Consider the following 19,109-nt stretch of genomic DNA (forward strand, 5'->3'; position numbering starts at 1 on the left):
AAACTTATGAGCACAACTGTATATATAACACTACAATAGCCAGGTGTCCCTGAACCGCGGTAAATTCAAATACAGCCACAAACAATACTTACCAATTACAAAACATAAAGGGTCTCCATATATCCTCTACAATGTGGAATGGAGGGACCATGGGCATTTCCCTCATGCATAGAGCCCCCAAACGGTGTCTATCAGGGTCTCCCGAGGACCACGCAATCCGGCATGTATTTCCCCAATGCCAGCCTACCCCTCTATGTAGGACCAGAAACACGCCAAACAACTTAAAGGTATATTTTTTCTTCCACCTCCCTTTTTATTCTCCCCTAAAGCATCTCAACTTTTAGGGGATAGTGAGCTATATGTGGGTTATGTATTTTGTTTTTTATTATTACTTTTTCAATGTTTATTTATATCTAACATAGGTGTGGAGCCATGGATTAAAGCCCTGAAGAGGCGCCCCTCTAGGCCATGAAACATGTTGGCATTCTCCATACAAACACCTACATCTATGTGTATGTAGTTGTTTTAAATTTGTGGGCTTCTTTGATAGCCTTTTGTTTGTATGTATATGTGCTTTTCTACATTTGAATAAATATTTAAAACTTTTGAATATTATATGTGTATATTATATTATATATTATATTTAAATAATTATTGATTAGCAGATTTAGGTTTTCATACATGTAGCTGGTTTTTCTTTCATTGTGTGGGGCCCATTTGCAGACTGGTCGGGTTTGTATTTACTAACAGAACAGATCTAAGGTTTAAACGTCATTGTGACAGAATTTATGGGGACTAGCTGGGCTGGTTTTGCTGACCCTCTCAAGGCCAGCACGGCGGGCCCTTCTAAAAATAACAAGGGTAAAGTAATACCCTTAAGTTTACGGGTCCAGATTTTTCCCACAATCCAGAACCCCTCGCAAGATCTTAAAGAGAAATGGGATCAGAGCCTTACAGCATGCTCATTGAGTATGCTCAGTATACTTAAACACCACTATGAGGAAGAAGTTATCAGAATAGATAGGGAGGTCCAAACCATTTTGAATAAACTTGGGGGACACTCTGAATCTACTACTTATAAAAGGGAAAATGCAAAACTTAAGGAGAATCTAGAAAGATATAGACTTGTTAAATGTATTGTACATGCAATTTTGTTCTCCTTCAATAAATTTTTTTTTTTGTGGAAAAAAAAAAAAGAAAGCTATAATCAGCAGATTATAAAGAATAAGGATAAGAAATTTACTAAAGATCAGATAGCATTCCAGAGGGGACGAGCGTATAAGTGGCACGATGTGAGACGAGGCAGAATTTTTGTACATAAAACTGATATAGACTCAGAAAGTGATTTATCTGATTACTCATCTGTCTCTTCAGCATTTTCATTACAGGGACAATTGAATGTAAGAGGAACTAGATCCAATCACCACACACAAGGAAATCGGGGTAGATCTGGCAGTGGTGAGTCACGTGGGGAATACAATCGCACCCCCCTTCCCACTAAACGTAAAGATTCTCCAATCGGGGGAAGGGTAGATTGGAAGGGGATCACAAACACATGGGTGCTAATAGAGGTGATGGTTCAGTTAGACCCCATTCACACAGGGGCAACACGACTTGCAGCGAGGCGACCTGCAAACGACTGCCCGGGCGACTTGCAAAACGACTTCTGTATAGAAGTCTATGCAAGTCGCCCCAAGTCGCCCCCGAAGTCGTACAGGAACCTTTTTCTAAGTCGGAGCGACTTGCGTCGCTCCCCTTAGAATGGTTCCATAGCACAGAACGGGAGGCGACTTGTCAGGCGACTAGGTTGCCTGACAAGTCGTCCCTGTGTGAATGGGCTCCTAGGAAAAAGGAGACACAGGGTGCGAGGGGTCCACCCCCACCTCCCCCTCAATACACCGATGATGATTTTGTAGAACCAGCCTCGACCAACAAACTCTTACAGATGAATGTAATACAGGAAAAAATGGACGGCTATGTGACCAGACCAGACCATTAGATGACAACACTTTTGAGATAATCAATCTGACAACCCACCATGTTACATCTGAGGAACTCTCACTATTAAAATTGCGACTTAATTTTTGTCCTGAAACTAATATAGCTTATTTTGAAGTAATAAAGGATTTGAATGTAATTTGCTGGCAAAATGAATTTTATTCATTTTGAAAGTTCCAAGTATATGATTGATGAACCTCAGGGTGAATCCATCATATTTAAGCGTTGAGAATTCACCCGTACTGAATGCCGGGTTCTCAAGGCACTTATAGTGGTTGTAAGCTTTCTCTAAAAAAACAAAACAAACAACCTGCAAGACAAAAGGCATAACGAGCTAGTATGCATCGCATACTAGCTCATTATGAAATACTTACCTTAGATTGAAGCTGTTGCAGCTGTCCCCGTACACCAATGTGACCGGCGACATGTCTCGTGACACCGGCAACATAACCCGTTGAGGGACCCTTTTAAAATGAGTCCTATCACAATTTGGCAGAGACGGTTTGGTAATTGAGAGACAAAGGGCATAGTTTATTTACTTTTAGGAGGTTGTGATGCCTTCTATGTAAGCAAAACCAAACGCATGTTTTGGCAGCGTATTAAGGCGACATACAAAATGGGGTCCCTGAGAGCCCTATTGCAAGGCATGTCAATGAGTGTGGCTCCTGTGATTTGGATACCATCTGTATTTCAGCAATTGATAGAATACATCCCAATACTTGTGGGGGAGATTTTGATAATCGCATCCTGTTTGAATCACGCTGGATCTTTATCCTGAAGGTCAATTACTCCTCCGGTTTAAATGGATTTATTAGTTACGCTCCATTTTTGACCGATTAATACCATGTTTATTGTTGGGATACTTAAGTGACCTTGATATTGTATTTTTTAACCAGCTCTATTTAATGGGACACATGATGAGAGATTGTACACCCTTTTGAAGTGGAGACACTGGGGGGGTTTTGTTGTTTTATCTTTATACCCTTTAAAAACATTTTTTTTTGTGTGTAGCTTTGTGTGTCTTTTTGGGGGTTTTTGGACTAGGTCTCTTTTGGTCATTTGTTTTATTTTGGGTTGATTCATTTTTCCCTCTTCCGGTTGTTTGTAACCAGGTAGAGAGGGTTACAGATGGGGAATATTTTTTCTGTATTCCCCATTTCTACCTTTTGGTAGATGGGCCATCTACCAAAAGGTAGAAATGGGGAATACAGTATAAGTTTCAGACATGTCAGGTGGAGTCTGTCCTTTTTGGTTATTTGTGGGGGGAGTTTCTCCAGGGGTGTGCGACGTGCCTTGGATGTGGCCCCACCTTTTCGGGCATTTGAGTGTTTGGCTTTTGCGCCCAGATATGTGGGGGCTGTGTTAAGGGAAGGCTCCGGATTATGCCTTACTAGACACGCCTGGCATGTAATATGTGTTCCAGCGCGTCGCTTGGCTTCCGGGTATGCGCACAGCAGTGGAACGCATTTCCGGTCTGGTGGCCATCTTGGTTCCGGGAGATGCTACGTCACCTCTTTGGTGTGCCCTGACTGTCTCCTCTCATCCTGCCTGCACCCCTTTAGAACTGGCCATGGGATGGTTACCATGGAATGGATTCATCAGGTGTGGTGCATGTTATAGGGCTGTTATTTGGCTCTCTTTTTGGCCATTAGAGAGAGGACCCTCCCAGCACCCTGCTGACCACCCCTCTTTCTGGTTCTACATAGAAGGGTAGGCTGGCATTGGGGTACTACATGCTGGATTGCGTGGTCCACGGGAGACCCTTTATGTTTTGTAATTGGTAAGTATTGTTTGTGGCTGTATTTGAATTCACTGCGGTTCTGGGACCCCTGGCTATGGTATATATACACACACACACATATACATATACTTAATGCTTACTTTATGGGGAAATTTTACATTTACTTTAAGGGCGGAGTAGTCATTTGTTGGCAGTTAAAATTAGGCATATGAATTTACGTTTGAGTACATATTCAGTGGCTGTTGGATGGGAAAAAATATACTATTGCAAAATCTAATCATAGGTATAGTGCTATAATTTATGTGAAAGATAAAGGAAATAAGGATCTTTTGCTTGAATAAAGCAGCATAACTTTACAACTTTTTTTTCCCCGTTTTTTGTGCTACATATCCTTAATGGCACACCATGTATCTTTTGGCAGCTGAGACGGATACAAAATGGGGTAAATTGTTGGAACTGGTGGTGCCACCACATGTCTGACAGTGGCAGTGCAGTCACTTGTACCCATTGCTTCTTACCGGACTCAGTTAAAATCTGCTTTGCTGTGTTGCAACTCGTATATCTGGGGAGTCATACTGGGCCACAGCTGCTGGCAGCTGTACAGGCCAAAGCCAAGAGGTGGCTGAGTCCACACATCTTCAGCCAGGAAAGGTCATTGTGACAACAGCACTAACCTACAGATCCCACCCTTTTCCACTGCAAATTCACTATACATTGGCTGGCACATTTTCAGCCTAGTGTACTGCCTTATCATGAAGTAACCTGGCTTCCAGTTGGTCTTTTGTCAGGCCAAATGGGTTTGTGGCCACTTTAGGAGGTTGTACTCACCCTGCCAGTGTTTGGCAGAAATGCAGCGCCAATCAAATCATCTATGATACCCCCATTAGAACTCAATATTGACTATGCAGCCGCCTGCACCAGCAGTGACGTTCGTTCCATCAATAGCACCTGTACAATTATGGTATGAGGACAGGCTTTGGGGAACTGATATTCTTTTTACCATTTCAATTGCTCAATATTCAGGATATGAGTAGCATTTTATCACCTTTTAACCACTTCCAGACCAGCCGCCACAGTTATGCTGCGGCAGGTTGGCTCCCCTGCACGAGCCGTCGTAGCTGCAAGTCGGCTCTTCAAGACGCCTCCGGCGGCGCGCGAGCCCGAAGCGTGTCCCTGGAGCCGATGCGAGTGCCCAGCGGGCGTGATAAACACACAAATCACGGTTCTTTCAGGGGAGTAGAGACAGATCGTGTGTTCATACTAAGTATGAACACCAATCTCTCTCTTCCCCTAGTCAGTCCCATCCTTCCTACAGTTAGAACACACACTAGGGAACACAGTTAACCCCTTGATCGCCTCCTAGTGTTAACCCCTTTCCTTCCAGTGTCATTTATACAGTAATCAGTGCATTTTTATAGCACTGATCGCTGTATAAATGTCACTGGTCCCAAAAATGTGTCTGATTTGTCCACCGCAATATTGCAGTCCCGATAAAAGTCGCTAATCCCTGCCATTACTAGTAAAAAAAATAATAATAAAAATGCCATAAATCTATCCCCTATTTTGTAGACGCTATAACTTTTGCGTAAATCAATCAATATAAGCCTATTGCGATTTTTTTTACCAAAAATATGTAGAAGAATACATATCGGCGTAAAGTGAGGAAAAAATGTGTTTTTTTTTTTTTTAAATTGGGATATTTATTATAGCAAAAAGTAAAAGATGTGTTTTTCTTAAAAATTGTCGCTCTTCTTTTGTTTATAGCACAAAAAATAAAAACCGCAGAGGTGATCAAATACCACCAAAAGAAAGCTTTATTTGTGGGAAAAAAAGGACGTCAATTTTGTTTGGGTACAGCAACGCAGTGCCGTATCACCAAAAAATGGCCTGGTCATTAAGCAGCCAAATCTTCCGGGGCTGAAGTGGTTAAAGAAGCAACCAACGTCATGAACCACAACAAAGCAGGGATTAGCATCACAATCCCTCTTGTGTTCTGATTGGAGCACACACTGCTTGGTCTCATAGGTCTCCTGAACTATATCACATCATGAGCACATGTACATTAAAAAGGAGAAGTACACCCAAGGCTTGTTTGGCTGTACTTCTCCTATGGATCACAGGAGTGCAGTTCGTTTTGCACTCCTTTTCTTTAAATTTCTGTGTAAGAAACTTACTTTGTTCCAGATAGTCTTCTTTTTTGGTACATGTACGTTTCAAACGACAAAATCGTCTATAGGGGACATTCTGTATCCACCTGGGGTGGTGATTACTTTTAGCATGTAAATATGAGTTGCCTCCACTAGGTTTAAAATGTGTTTTAGAAAAAAATGTCACCATTTAGATTACCCTGCAATTCTAAGTCCAAAAAGACCAGGCATTTTTCATCTATAACATGAGTGAGTTCTATGCCAAAGGGATTGCTCCTACAGTGCTCCAAAAAATTACAAAGGTCATGATCTGACCCATCCCAAATTATTAAAATATCGTCAATATATCTGGCATACAGGACCAGGTTTGCCCCAAAGGGATTATTTTTCCATATATAATCATCTTCCCAAAAGCCCATAAAAATGTTTGCGTAGCTAGGGGCAAACCTGGCCCCCATAGCTGTACCCTTAGTCTGCAAATAGTGTTTACCCAAAAAGGAAAAATAATTGTAAGAGAGAATTCTACACAGTCCAATAGGAATTTAGCTTGTAAGGTATTCAGTCTGTCGTCCTTTAGCAAAAAGTGATTCATGGCTCTTAGGCCATATACATGGTCTATTGATGTGTATAGCGAAGCCACATCCAAAGAGAGCCATCTGTAATTAGGAAGCCATTTATAGTTAGACAGAATTTCGAGCATGTGACCTGAATCTTTTACAAAGGACGGCAAATTGATCACTATATTCTGCAGGAAATAGTCAATGTAACAACCCAGGTTACTAGAGAGGCTATCGATCCCGGCTATTATTGGGGGGTTCGTCAGGCTCTTGTGTACCTTGGGTATATGGTAAAAAGTGTGGGGTGACAGCATGCCCATTGAACAAAAAGAGATATTCGTTTTTTGTAAGGACTTCTTTTAATAGTGCTTCATCTAGAAGTGTTTTAAGCTCCTTTGTATATTCCACTGTAGGATCTTTTCTTAATTTAAGTATCAGTGTCACCTAGGAGTCTCCTTGCCTCGGATATATACTCCTTTTTATCTCGAATAACTAGACTTCCACCTTTGTCGGCCCTTCAAATAATTACATTCTGATTTTGTTTTAAAGCCTCTATGGGCATAAGACTAGAGTCAGTGTTTTGGATGTTTTTAGGCTTATTAAACTTTGTTTTAAAAGTGTTACAAACCACATCATAAAAAGTAGAAATAAACTTTCATTTAGCCCAATGGGGGAAAAAAGAGGATTTGGGTCTGAAAGAGGTGTGGGCTATTGCACTTTCACATGAGGGACCAACTTTTGGTTCTAAAGTTCTCTGTCCATCGGGTTGCACCTCTTGATATAACTCTTCTAATATATTTAGTATAGAATCTTCATCTATACTTGTTTCAGAGGGTAGCGGCATTTCCCACTCTAATGTTATTGGTGCTACTCTCACTTCCAGCTTCTTTAAGTATATAATATCTTTGGATGGTGAGTTTGCGTATATACTTATTGAGATCAATGAATAACTCAAATAAGTTTGGTGCACTAGGTGGAGCGTAGTTGAGGCCCTTCCTAAGGAGGTCCAGTTCGGTTTCCGAAAAAACAGAACTGGATAAGTTATAAATTTTAGTGTTGGAATGGGTCGTTTCTAAAGTCTGCCTCTTTTTGTATCTCTTGCCTCCTCTTTTTCTTCTTCTTGTTCCTCTTCTCTTTTTCTCATCTTTTTCTTCAAGGACAGAGTGAGTAGTAGAGGGTCCAGAATCTTGTTGTCTGTTGCAGAGCCCTCTATTTTTGTGATGTCCAATATGTTGGTACTATTAGCCTCTAGCTCTGGATTACTAAGGACTGCAAAGGGGTTATAGGTTTGAATATAATTGGACATCTTGGAATCGGTGTCTAGATCTTTATTTGCACTCTCAAACAAAATGCTTGATGAGGTGCAAGCTGTGAGTAGAGGTAGGGTAAAGACACCATTGACCAATGGTATAATAGGTTCTCCCTATTGAAGCTGTAGATTTTCACTCTCATTATCATTTGTACAATTTTTTACTAGTAAGGGGTATTTTCCTTTAGTCCCTTTGGGTAAGTTCACATTATTCCCAATAGTATTGCCATTCTTTGGGGCCAAAGATGGTACAATCCTAGTGGGGGTTTTATTTCTTGCAGGATGTTGTTTATGAGTATTATAATTATATTCATGTTGACTCTTGTTATGGGGATGTTGTTGGCGAGGGGGCCTAGTTTGCCTATACCCACCCTCCCCTCTATTATTCTGATTGCTTCTTTTAACCTTTCTATGTTTAGATTTATGACTGGCCTTATTCCTATTGGTCTTTGTTTTAGTGTTGTTGTTCTTTTGTACATCAGTTTGAGGTGGAAATGAATGATTTCCTTGGTGTTGTGTGTTATATATATTGTTCTCTATTAATTGCTCGTTTTTCACCTTATTTTTATTTTTATTTGCATTATCTAATTTTTTCCAATTAAATTCTCGATTATTCAGGTAATCTAACCAATCTCGCTCCAATTTTCCTGATTTTTTGCTGATAAGATTAGTTTCATATTCCGTTATTTGTTCATTTACTTTTTCGTCCCAGCTGTCAAAATTTCAGACATCAGAGAAAGTGGATAACTCCTCTTGTAGGGTACACAAGTCTGCTTGAATTATAGAAAGATTACGTTCTCTTGCGATTATATATTGTAACCACATCCGATTATAATCGCGCAAACTTTGAATCCATTTTTCTCTGAGGTCTGAGTTTCTCTTCTCATTTCCCCTTGATGGTCTGTCTATTTCTGAGGTCCTAACATGTTGGCACCCCTCCTAATGTAATTTTTGAACATTTGCGGAGTGGCTACTATACTAGCGACTCTGTCCGCCTTTGTCCTCTATGCTCTTACTCCAACAATATGGTGGCCACTGTTTTTTATTAGTGCCGACGGCAATCACGTGCGACAGCGGGCGCACGGGAAGTGATGTCAGGACCGTACTTCCATCCCGTGGACCGCAATCAGGAAGGGATAGTGCGGCGTGCCAACGCCAATCCCGTGCGACAGCGGGCGCGCGGGAAATGATGTCGGGGCTGCACTTCTGCCCTGTGGACCGCAACCAGGAAGAGACAGTACGGCGTGCATTCCACCCGCCACTACAGGACATCTCAGCATGCGACTGGACAGGCAGATGTCAATGATGGACACTAAAAAATAAGGATTTTGCGCCCTCGGAACAACTGTAGGTCCCACAGATGGGTTCTCTGGATGGAGGTGAGCTTACTATTTTCAATTCATGATGCCCAGTTTAGAGAGAGACATGTATGTGATCCATCTATGGATGTGGGTCAGTCTGTAGCTGGATGCACATATCACTGATGTGTACACACATGTTACAGATAAGACAAACTATGGATAAAAACTATAAATATAAACTATAAATATAAGTATACATATTCAATTACAACCATCTAATAAAGGTCTGCCTTTCTACAAGACCACCCATTATTTGGGGGAGGGGCTTCAGAGTGGATCTGGGATGTGGTTCCCAGATGAACACATGTATAAATAGCCGCAAGAGAGCAACACTGATAAGGCTCTGATGAAGAAGGGACACCTTCGAAACGTGTCAACCAGCAGCGGTTCATACGTCCTCTCTCTAGGGCCTGAAAACTGCTATCAGCGAATCAACTGCCACATGATTGCTATAAGCGATACTGTCTTTCTACCTTTGTGAGTAGTTTTTTAATCATGTCTTTTAATAAACATACTAAAGGATTATGCACTAGGCTGGTGCGCCCTCTTTCTTTCTTTTTGTTTGGCATCCAAACCCTGGCTTCAGTTTTTAACTATGTTCCAGCACTGTGTTTTTTGCTAATTTTATTAAAGGTGTGCTTTTAAATGCATTGTCTGTCTCCACCTGGTTTATGGTTCCTGACAAATATATTAAATGTTTGCGTTTAGAATTAGATACCCTTTAACTACTTTTCTGTGTACAGCAAAAATGATGAAACCTATGGTCATGCAATGACTCGGTCACCTTCTTTTTTTTCAGTTCTGTGTTTACACACTATAGTAGTTTAATGGTTAGAATCCTATAAGTAACACCACCAGCATCAGCAGTAAGGCCATTTTGCTATATACTAAATCAGACCCAGAATCTAACGCAGGTTATTGTACATACTCTGGAAAGAGCTGCATGTTTCTTGGTGATATAAAAATGAATCAAATAAAATAAATATCCTTTTTTTTTTTAGTTAGTCATCACTGATTAAAAATCTGTCTTCCAATAAAAAAAGTCACTGTATCACTGTAAAAATCAATTACCCACCCCACCTCAGTTTTAGAGCCAACTGTGTTTATACATATATATATATATATATATATATATATATTTTTTTTTTTTTTTCCTTCTGTCAGCATGGCAGTGTGATGTGCATGAAAATCCTGCCATAATAGCTCTTTTCTCCAGCAAGTAGTGTTGTAGGTAAAATATGTCATCATTGCTTATATCAGGGAAACTGGTCACCTACAGAAGACAGGGAACACTTTAGTTTAGGCCCTGTTCAAATAGACATTTGAAGGGGCTACTTGACAGGACATGCTGGCACATGGCAAGAACCAGCAGGTAGAATCAGAAAATTGTGACAACGTTGCTGATGATTGTTACATCTTCATATAGACTCTGTAGGTCAACTTTATTTTGAATGAATATCTCTCCATTGTCAGTTCACGTGTATACAGTTATTACATTTTTCTAGTGTTCCATCAAACATTTTCAGCCATAGTTTTCTTCCAGATGTCATAAATAAACGTATATAAACCCAATACATAAAGACTCATTTAGTATTCAACTTGCTTAAACCTTAAAAACAAATATTTTCTACTGCCCAAAAGGATGCACCTACAGCAGGAAACGTATATACAAATATGTTCATTTTAATACTGTATAAATAATGTACATAACATTAAATGTGATATAAAATATTAGACATAAAGGAAAGGGCTCTATGCTGGTTGGTTTGCACAATTGGTTACCTCAAAGAAGACAAAATTATAAAAGGTGGTAAACTTTTAAAGACTGCTTTGCAACCAATTCATTTTTTATACCTGTTTTGTACAAGAAGTCTCTTAGCACCATATCGGTTTTCCCTCTATGTCAAATATAGATGAAGAAACTGAAATTTACAATAAAAACATCAAAGGGGGCTGTAAAATGCCATCCTAGATTTTTGGGATCCTTCCAAATTTAAAACTTGGAAGCCTACAACCTGCTTCCCCTTGGCTCTCTGGTTTACCTGCAGAGTTCCTGTTGATTAATCTAAGTTTACTGGCTGTTCTAAAATTAAGGACCCCTTCATGTTACTACAGAAAATGATCAGAATTATTTGGTATTTTTTTTATGGAAATGTAAAGCCTCAGGGTTGGGGACTGAAAATATGTCTATGCTTTTGGATTACTTTGTTTTTCACAGATGTAAGCTTCTCAGTTTGGGGTACTGGAACACACCAATACTAGTGATCCCCAGCTAGGCTCCACAAATGTAATAGGGAGAGCTTGTTCCATATCCTCAAAACTACTGTTACAGAAGCCATATTTCTTCATAAAATATTAGAATGCATAGCAAGTCTTATTATGTTTGTACTAATGGAGTGGCTATGGCAGACACAGAAGAAGGCAGAATTACTATAAAAAAAAAAAATCAAATGGCAGATCATCTTTAACATATAAAATATTAGTTCACAATAACTCATAAATAACGTTATAATTGCTTGACCAACAATGTTTCCATATGTTTTGGGAAAGTATTACATAGTTCATTTAACAATAATACAACACAACAAGCTTTTAAATTAAAGAAACATGTAGACAAATGTAGACTGAGTTCATCTATTGGAGGTAAGGAAGTGTGGGATTTTTAATACACTGCAATCATTTAGATACTTGATTTTATTTTTCACATGCACTAGAGGTGTGACAGCTAGCTTTTGACTTTCCCTTTTCTCAAACATTATTTCTTACTGCTTGAACATAGTTATTAGCTTATCTCATAAAATCCAGTGGGAGATCGTAAGTTACAGCTCCAGCTGCATGTGGATATATGTGAATAAAGCAGGGAGCCGGTGAAATAAATGCATTTTTCACCGGAGTATAAACATGTTATCTAAAACAAACTGAGCACTTTGCACAGTGAAGCTGGTGGTGTAATGCTGTATAAAATCTATTTGCAGAAGAGCAGGAGCAGGTAAATTACAGATGGCTTCTCAATAGAGGTCTTTGCAATGACTGTATTTAGTCTTGACTTTCTTTCTGTTGAAAAGCAACTTAATATTTCAAAAAGAAGTCACAAAATTGACCATTAGAAACGGTATGAATGTTTTTGCAGATAAGTTATAAGCTCAATCTTAGGATGGTTTGGTTTAAAAAATATAAAATTAGTTAATTGGATCCAAGTACACAGTTACCTGAAAGAAAGCTACTTGACCCATTCACTGCAAAGTACATCTGGTGGTATATAGTAGGTTCCAGGCAATGGCACCCTACATGTGTAACTCAGCTCCCTCAGCTTGTTATGCTCATTGACAATACTCCCGTGCTTTAGTATGCATTAGCATTTATAGCCAATGGCCGAACATCAGGCACAAGGACTTTTCTGTTTATTTTTCACTGGGTGCTAAGGACCCAATTACCCTACATTACACATCATTTCAGCCTTACTGCTCATATCACATCATGTGCTTTGTCCACATTGTAAAATCAGCCTATGTCACCTAATACACTACTATGTTCTCAAGTGCAAACCTCAGTACACAATTGTGTAACAGGTATTGTGCCCCCAATACCCTTTTTAGCCCAGGTAATATTGCCTCTCTTGTCCCATTCATACTGATATGACAACCTCCACCCCCTACAAGACTGTGGATCGTACCTTCTTCTAGATTGTAACCTTCATGTGATCATTCCTACCATGCACTGCTATACAAGCTTCCTATGCACTTTGTTCAACCCACCCATTACAATGATATACCAGCTTTCAGTGCCAGTCTATGGTCCCTCAATCCTTATCACACCCATACAGGAATAATCAGATTAATCTAATTTTTGGTTCTGTTGTCCCTCCTTTCTCATTATTTGATATTCTAGCTTTAACATCCCCTGCAAATAACATGCCTATTTATACTTCTTTTCTGCAGCCACTGAAATGTCAGCCAATATCAACCCTTTGTCTCCTACAAACTGGCACAGTCACAAGTTTATTTAGCTATTCTCATTCTTGTACTGCACACTTATATTTTACTTCATCCTCAACAAAACCATTCCCTGGTTGAACCCACTGTTTGAGGAATCCCTTAAGCATTTACAGAGAATGGCACAAGTAGCTCTGTTTGCAATAGTTACACAATATGACTTGCATATAAAAAGGTCTGAAATTAAAATGTCCATTTCAATGACGCTAAGAATTAGATTCTCCCTTTCATGTTTCTAGAATAGCTTAGTAGATAAAAGGGTAAACTTTGATCGGTTGCTGTGCACAATCTAAGCACCTTTAGACAGTTTATGTATGGGTTTAAGTATATGGTATATAGTGTGTATGATATTCCTCAGTATCTTGTCATTGTTCTATAGACTGGCAATAGACGGCAGACAACGTTGGGAGGTCACAATTAAAGTTGTGCTTATCTTGGAGGTAACAGCAGTTTACTATACAAATTAATCCCTGCCAGGAAGTCTGAAATCCACTGACCAAGAGTTGCAGTAGAAAATAGAGACATTCCCAATCATTTACTGATCCTGCCTAAATTGAGGAGATAGATTGGGTAGGCTATGGATATGATAATTTGCAATCACAAGTAAGCCAGTTTAAAGCTGTTTTCCCAAGAACACAGGAAGTTGCATATCAAAATGTGTGTAACAGAAGAACTGTCTATGTTGCCCCACACTAATCAATTCACTTTCTCAGGTTTTAAACAATTGAAAGGCAGACCATGATTGGTTACAACACATACAGTTCTTATTTAGGACATTTTGATAAGTCCACTGCTTCGGGCTACAAAATTATTATCGAGCTATTCTGAGAGTGTATGACGACAACCTGTGTACCAAGGATTACCCTAATATCTGGCAATTATTTTTATTATGCTGAACATAAAATTAAATACGCTCCTTCAAAATTCAGTTTTTCTTCCGAAAATGGGAATATGCCCAGAAAAACAGCAAGACTTTAACAAAAGATTCTATTACAATACATTCTCTGAAATAAAATAATTAGAATAATACTTAAGAGAAAAAGAACAGAACGCTACAAATAATCAAACCACAGATGTTTTAATCCAAAAAAATGTACCTGAGTGTATAGATAATATACTATAATATTTATATATATATTTATACTATATACTTGCCAACTTAAGTAAAAAATAAAAAAAAATAAAATAAAAAACAAACAAAACCTTTTGTATGAAAAAGCGCAACTAAGGAGAAACAAAATGGGAAATGCATTGAGGTGTTGCCTTTTTAAAAGCTGGAAAACCATACAAGATATATAAAGAATAACATAATACATTTTGAAGGAATTACACGTCTAGTTTGTAAATTTGTAAATGATAGTGCAAACCATATGAGTGCACTGTAAATTCATAACAGCCAGTTGGTTATATTAATTTACATTGCAGTATCCTACTCTCTGATTGGCTGCCATGGCCTAGATTTCAGATATGCAACTTAGGCCTGTTGGCCGAGCTTCTACCTTAACAAATTCATTAAAGCTTTGCAGGCTACAGAAAGTGCAGTGTTCCAATTATACTGCATTTTTCTCAGCCCTTATACATAAGAATGGGTACAGACTGAAATTCAGAATCCAAGGGAGCTGTACTGTTAATCTCTCTTATCTGGAGCCCAGACGCCATTTCTAATGTCTTTGGGGCTCAGATACTCTTAGTTACACAGTTGCAATGGCTTTAAGTTTTATAAAGGATGTAGAAACTCCTATTTCAAGCAACCGCTTTTAACAGGTGGTAGTGACAAAATGCCTTATATTTCCCCATTAATCCTAATAACTACCACCTTCCCCAGTGCGGTCTCATTACAGGTTCAGAACAGCTATAACATTGTCTTCAAACTGACCCTGCTTAACTACAAAATAAGAAGGAACTATCCTCATCTCTCTTAAGCCACTTGCTGATCTTACTATACAGAGGAAAAATTCTATCTTAAATAGCAGAGGTCTCCAAATTGCAGCCTGCTGGAGTACAGCTGGCTGCAAGATTTTATGCGGTCCACAACTAGGGTCAGTGGCCTCTCACAGGTCAGCCAACGGTCTCTGTTTTTGTCCCCAGCTTCCTACACCCACCCCCCCTCCTTCCTTTCTCCAGCACTGGTTAATCCGGCTCTGTCATTGTACCATTGTTGGTTGCTAGGACCCTGAGTGTCCTAACAACAAATAATGTGCTTGCCCCAGCGTTCACAGGAGGATGCTTCCCAGCCATGCTGTAAGTGTGTAAAGGTGGACTCTTATGGGGACAAGCATGTAAGGTTCCGATTTGCTTTGTTTACTTAAGTTCTTTCTCTTTTGTTCTGAATCATATCATTCTATTTACAAAAAAAGCTCCAAGTAAAACGTATCCATTTATGTATACAACTGATTTTATTCCAGCTCCTGAGTCTTTGTAAAATATACAATGTGGCCCTTATATTAAAAAGTTTGGAAACCCTTGTTATACAGAAAAGAGAAAAGCAGTGTCAATGTACAACTCTTGATCACTTTCAGGAGCGGTCACAAAAGGTGGGGTAACGTGCCATTTCAGATGGCTGAGAGAGAAGGAACATCCATATGCAGAACGTAAGAATGGATCAAACAATTGAATATAGGAACTCATAATTATTACCATTTATTACCATGTAGTGGCATATATTCTAATGAGGTTCACTTTCTTTTTTGGATTTCTGAGAAATGGCACTCTGGGTCTAATGAAATGTTGTTAGCTGTTTGAACCAGGTTAATAAATGTTCTTAAATATATTAAATGTCTTATAGCATTACCAAGTAGTAACCATTATGATCTGACTTACCAAACTCAGCACACTGCTGTTGTCTTCAGTGCTTTGTACATAGTTATAGAACTGTCATCTTTAAATAGCCTGCATTTATAGGAACTAATACCTATACCAAGTGGAAGATGATTTCTATATATTGTACCATTCATTTTAAACTATCGGTTTGTTAGGGACTTACTGCTGTTCGGGTGTGGCAAGTCACAATTCCTCCACAGTGTGAAACACACAGAACCTGTTATAAAGACTAGTTCTATCTACAGAAACTTTAAATAGCCATTGTTTTTATGAAATATGTGACAATTTAAAGCACACATTACTTCAGCAGCTGGTTAAACAGTAAAAATATGAATAAAATGGTTACACTGATTTTGTGTTACAGCCGATTAGTTAAACTTATAATTACCTTCTCTTGTGCATTAGGGTTCCAGCAGGCAGATATAACTATGCATGAATAAAAATCAGAGTGAACAGCCTATTTAGAGAAACAGACTGAGCTCACCTATTCCTAAAAGCCACTATGATTGGTTAAACACTTGCAACATATGTCAAAGTCTAAGAATTGACTGTTGATAGCCACATGCAGCGTACTGTATCAGCTTTTGCCATTTAATACAAAATAAGGAGGTCCAGATTTTTTCTTCATTTCTCACAAATGGCACGTGTGACAGTAATTGCATTATGATTAAATTAAATGACACTGAAGATTTAGTTTTTCCTAATCTTATAAAACCACTTTAAAATATCTAAAAATAAAAATATTACAGAAGAATAGGAATATTTTACTAAGTAAATATGTTGGCATTTTTCTCCTTTATAAACATACAAAATAGGTAAACAACTTACATGCATACACACAAAAAAGGTCATACATATGCATTTACACATACGCACACACACACATACACACGTGAGTTTGCATGTAAGGCAAGTCTACCCGTTTCATAATGAAAATCATGAACTAACACGAAGTACGAAAAATACTAGAGGTAGTCTGCTGTTTGTGGGTTTTTTGTTAGTGATATTTTTTTGATGTAAGCAACTGTTCAGATTGTTTATTTCTGCTAAAGGCTTCTGTGCAACAAGTCTAACTGTATATAAACACCATTTAATGCAAATATCCATCCATAGGTCCAATGTAAACGAAGTGCTTGATGATCTTTATAAACTGTATCCAAAGTCCACTTTGATGCCACAAAGCCTGTCAATAAATGTACCTTAAAAGTCAGGCAAATTAATTTCTTACTGACAATGCAATTCTCTTCATAAGAAAAGATTTCAAAATAGTGGACTGTTCTTGGAATTGATGATTCTTTATGTTTGGTAGAAATGATGATAGTGGTGGTGATGCTCATGGTGATGATGGTGCTCATGTCTTTGTATCAAATGTCCAGTATGACCTTCATAAAGTAACATGCTTGGTAGGTCCCTCACATGCTCATTCTCCACAACATTTACAGGAGACTGGAAGGCTTTGCACATCTGGTGACTTTCCTTAGCTTTCTGTTTGCTCTTTCTGTGTGGCTGCTGAGGTGGTAAAGGATGGTATGGATAACCCTGTCCCATAAAAGCAGCTGGAGAAGTCACGGGAATTGACATACCATGGTTAGGTTTGCTTCTTGGTGTCCTTCCTGGTTGGCTGATCGATGCAGTAACATTTTTAGCTGAAGCTTTGGGGCTTTTTACAGAATGTTTGTTGGACTCCTGGCCTCTTTGCCTTTGTTGAAGTTCTACCATTTTTGGATGAGAAGGGTCTAGAAGACTGAAATGCCCAGGATCCAGTGCCTGGGACCTCCTCTGGTGGAGGTACAGGGTTTCTGGTTCATGGGACCGAGATCTCATCTGATTAGAAGGTCTTGCATGTGAATCGTTTTTTTCCCCTGTGGTTGGAGAACCTAAGAAACACAACAACATTTTTATTCCCAATACAGAATTCAAAAAAAAAAATTTACTTGATACTTGACTTGATGAAAGGAGAAAAAAAATATTATACGTGCTCTTTTGGATCTCTCTCTCTCTCTCTCTCTCTCTCTCTCTATATATATATAAATATAAATATAGTATTATTTATTTTCCAGAAATACATTTTCCATATTCTGTAAAGAAACTTCCACCACAATGTTGGTCAACTCCGCAGCTCCTCTATGGGATGTAACCTGCCTTTTCCATTCCTACTTTAGAGAAATGGCGAGGCAACTCTTCTACCCAAAAAAGAAAGAACACAGATCAGTGATCTACAGAAAAGAGTTGAAACTGTTCCGAGGCAATGGAGTGAGGCGGGGCAAAACAGAGGACTACTATAAAAGAACAGAAGGGGTTTTCCACTTTTTAAACATTTTTTTTTTTACTCAGTTGGATTGAGGGTTGCTCAGCCATTCACAGGAAGCCTTGTAGTCTATCAATAAATACAAGGCTTCCCCTGATTGGCTGAGGTAGAAATCATGACATCATCTGCATGCCTCTCCACTTCAGCTAATCAGAGGAAGCCTCATATTTATGGATAAAAATGCAAGGCTTCTTGTGAATGGCTGAGCAGCATGTAGCCCAAATCGATTTTGTTCCAGCAGTAGACAGAAGTCACCGTATCACTGTCGGAACACAGCACATTCTGTTTATGCAGTGCTGAAAGTGGCCGCATTGGTAAAATAAATAGTTTGTTTGGACCAGTTTGGCCAAAATAACTATTTAAGTCAAAGTAAACCTGGAATTAGGCTTTACCCAGAACTAGACCAGTTATCCCATTAACCAAGAAAATCCACAAGCATAGACATCAATTTTAGGGACAAATAGCATGAAAATACCATAAATTATAAAATTAAAGTGTATGTACTGTATATCAAAAGGTGAAAGTAAATCTTTCAGTTGTAACTGTCTGAGAGGGGATTTACCCATGCTTTTGAAAAGATTTTCGCTAACTTCCTGTTTCATGTCTGAGGCAGGAAGTGAAGAAACCCTCCTCAACAGAACATTGACCGCAAAATTTCCTTACTCTATCCAAAACAAAATAAAAATTGGCTATATACACACTATAAAGGGGCTCTAATATGAGGTCACTGTAATTGATGTTACATTGCCGATTAAAGTCGTGCATGTGTGCAAGTCCTCACTAAAATTCACCGTTTGCCTGGAATTCAGTGATTCTATATACAGTATCTCACAAAAGTGAGTACACCCCTCACATTTTTGTAAATATTTCATTATA

The 19,109-nt window shown here is 38.8% G+C and overlaps 1 protein-coding gene across 1 annotated transcript in view; it reads right to left on the reverse strand.

The window, feature by feature from the left end:
- Positions 1-10,514: 10,514 nt before the first annotated feature.
- The window catches only part of NKD1 (NKD inhibitor of WNT signaling pathway 1), a 143,180-nt gene continuing 134,585 nt past the window's right edge, over positions 10,515-19,109 (reverse strand). The window contains exon 10 of the mRNA XM_073604988.1: positions 10,515-17,802. Within this exon, the coding sequence (XP_073461089.1) occupies positions 17,222-17,802 (581 nt within the window). The 3' untranslated portion in view covers positions 10,515-17,221. The remainder of the gene's footprint in view (positions 17,803-19,109) is intronic.

The sequence above is a fragment of the Aquarana catesbeiana genome, linkage group LG11, assembly GCF_042186555.1.
Source record: "Aquarana catesbeiana isolate 2022-GZ linkage group LG11, ASM4218655v1, whole genome shotgun sequence".
Taxonomy (NCBI): Eukaryota; Metazoa; Chordata; class Amphibia; order Anura; family Ranidae; genus Aquarana; species Aquarana catesbeiana.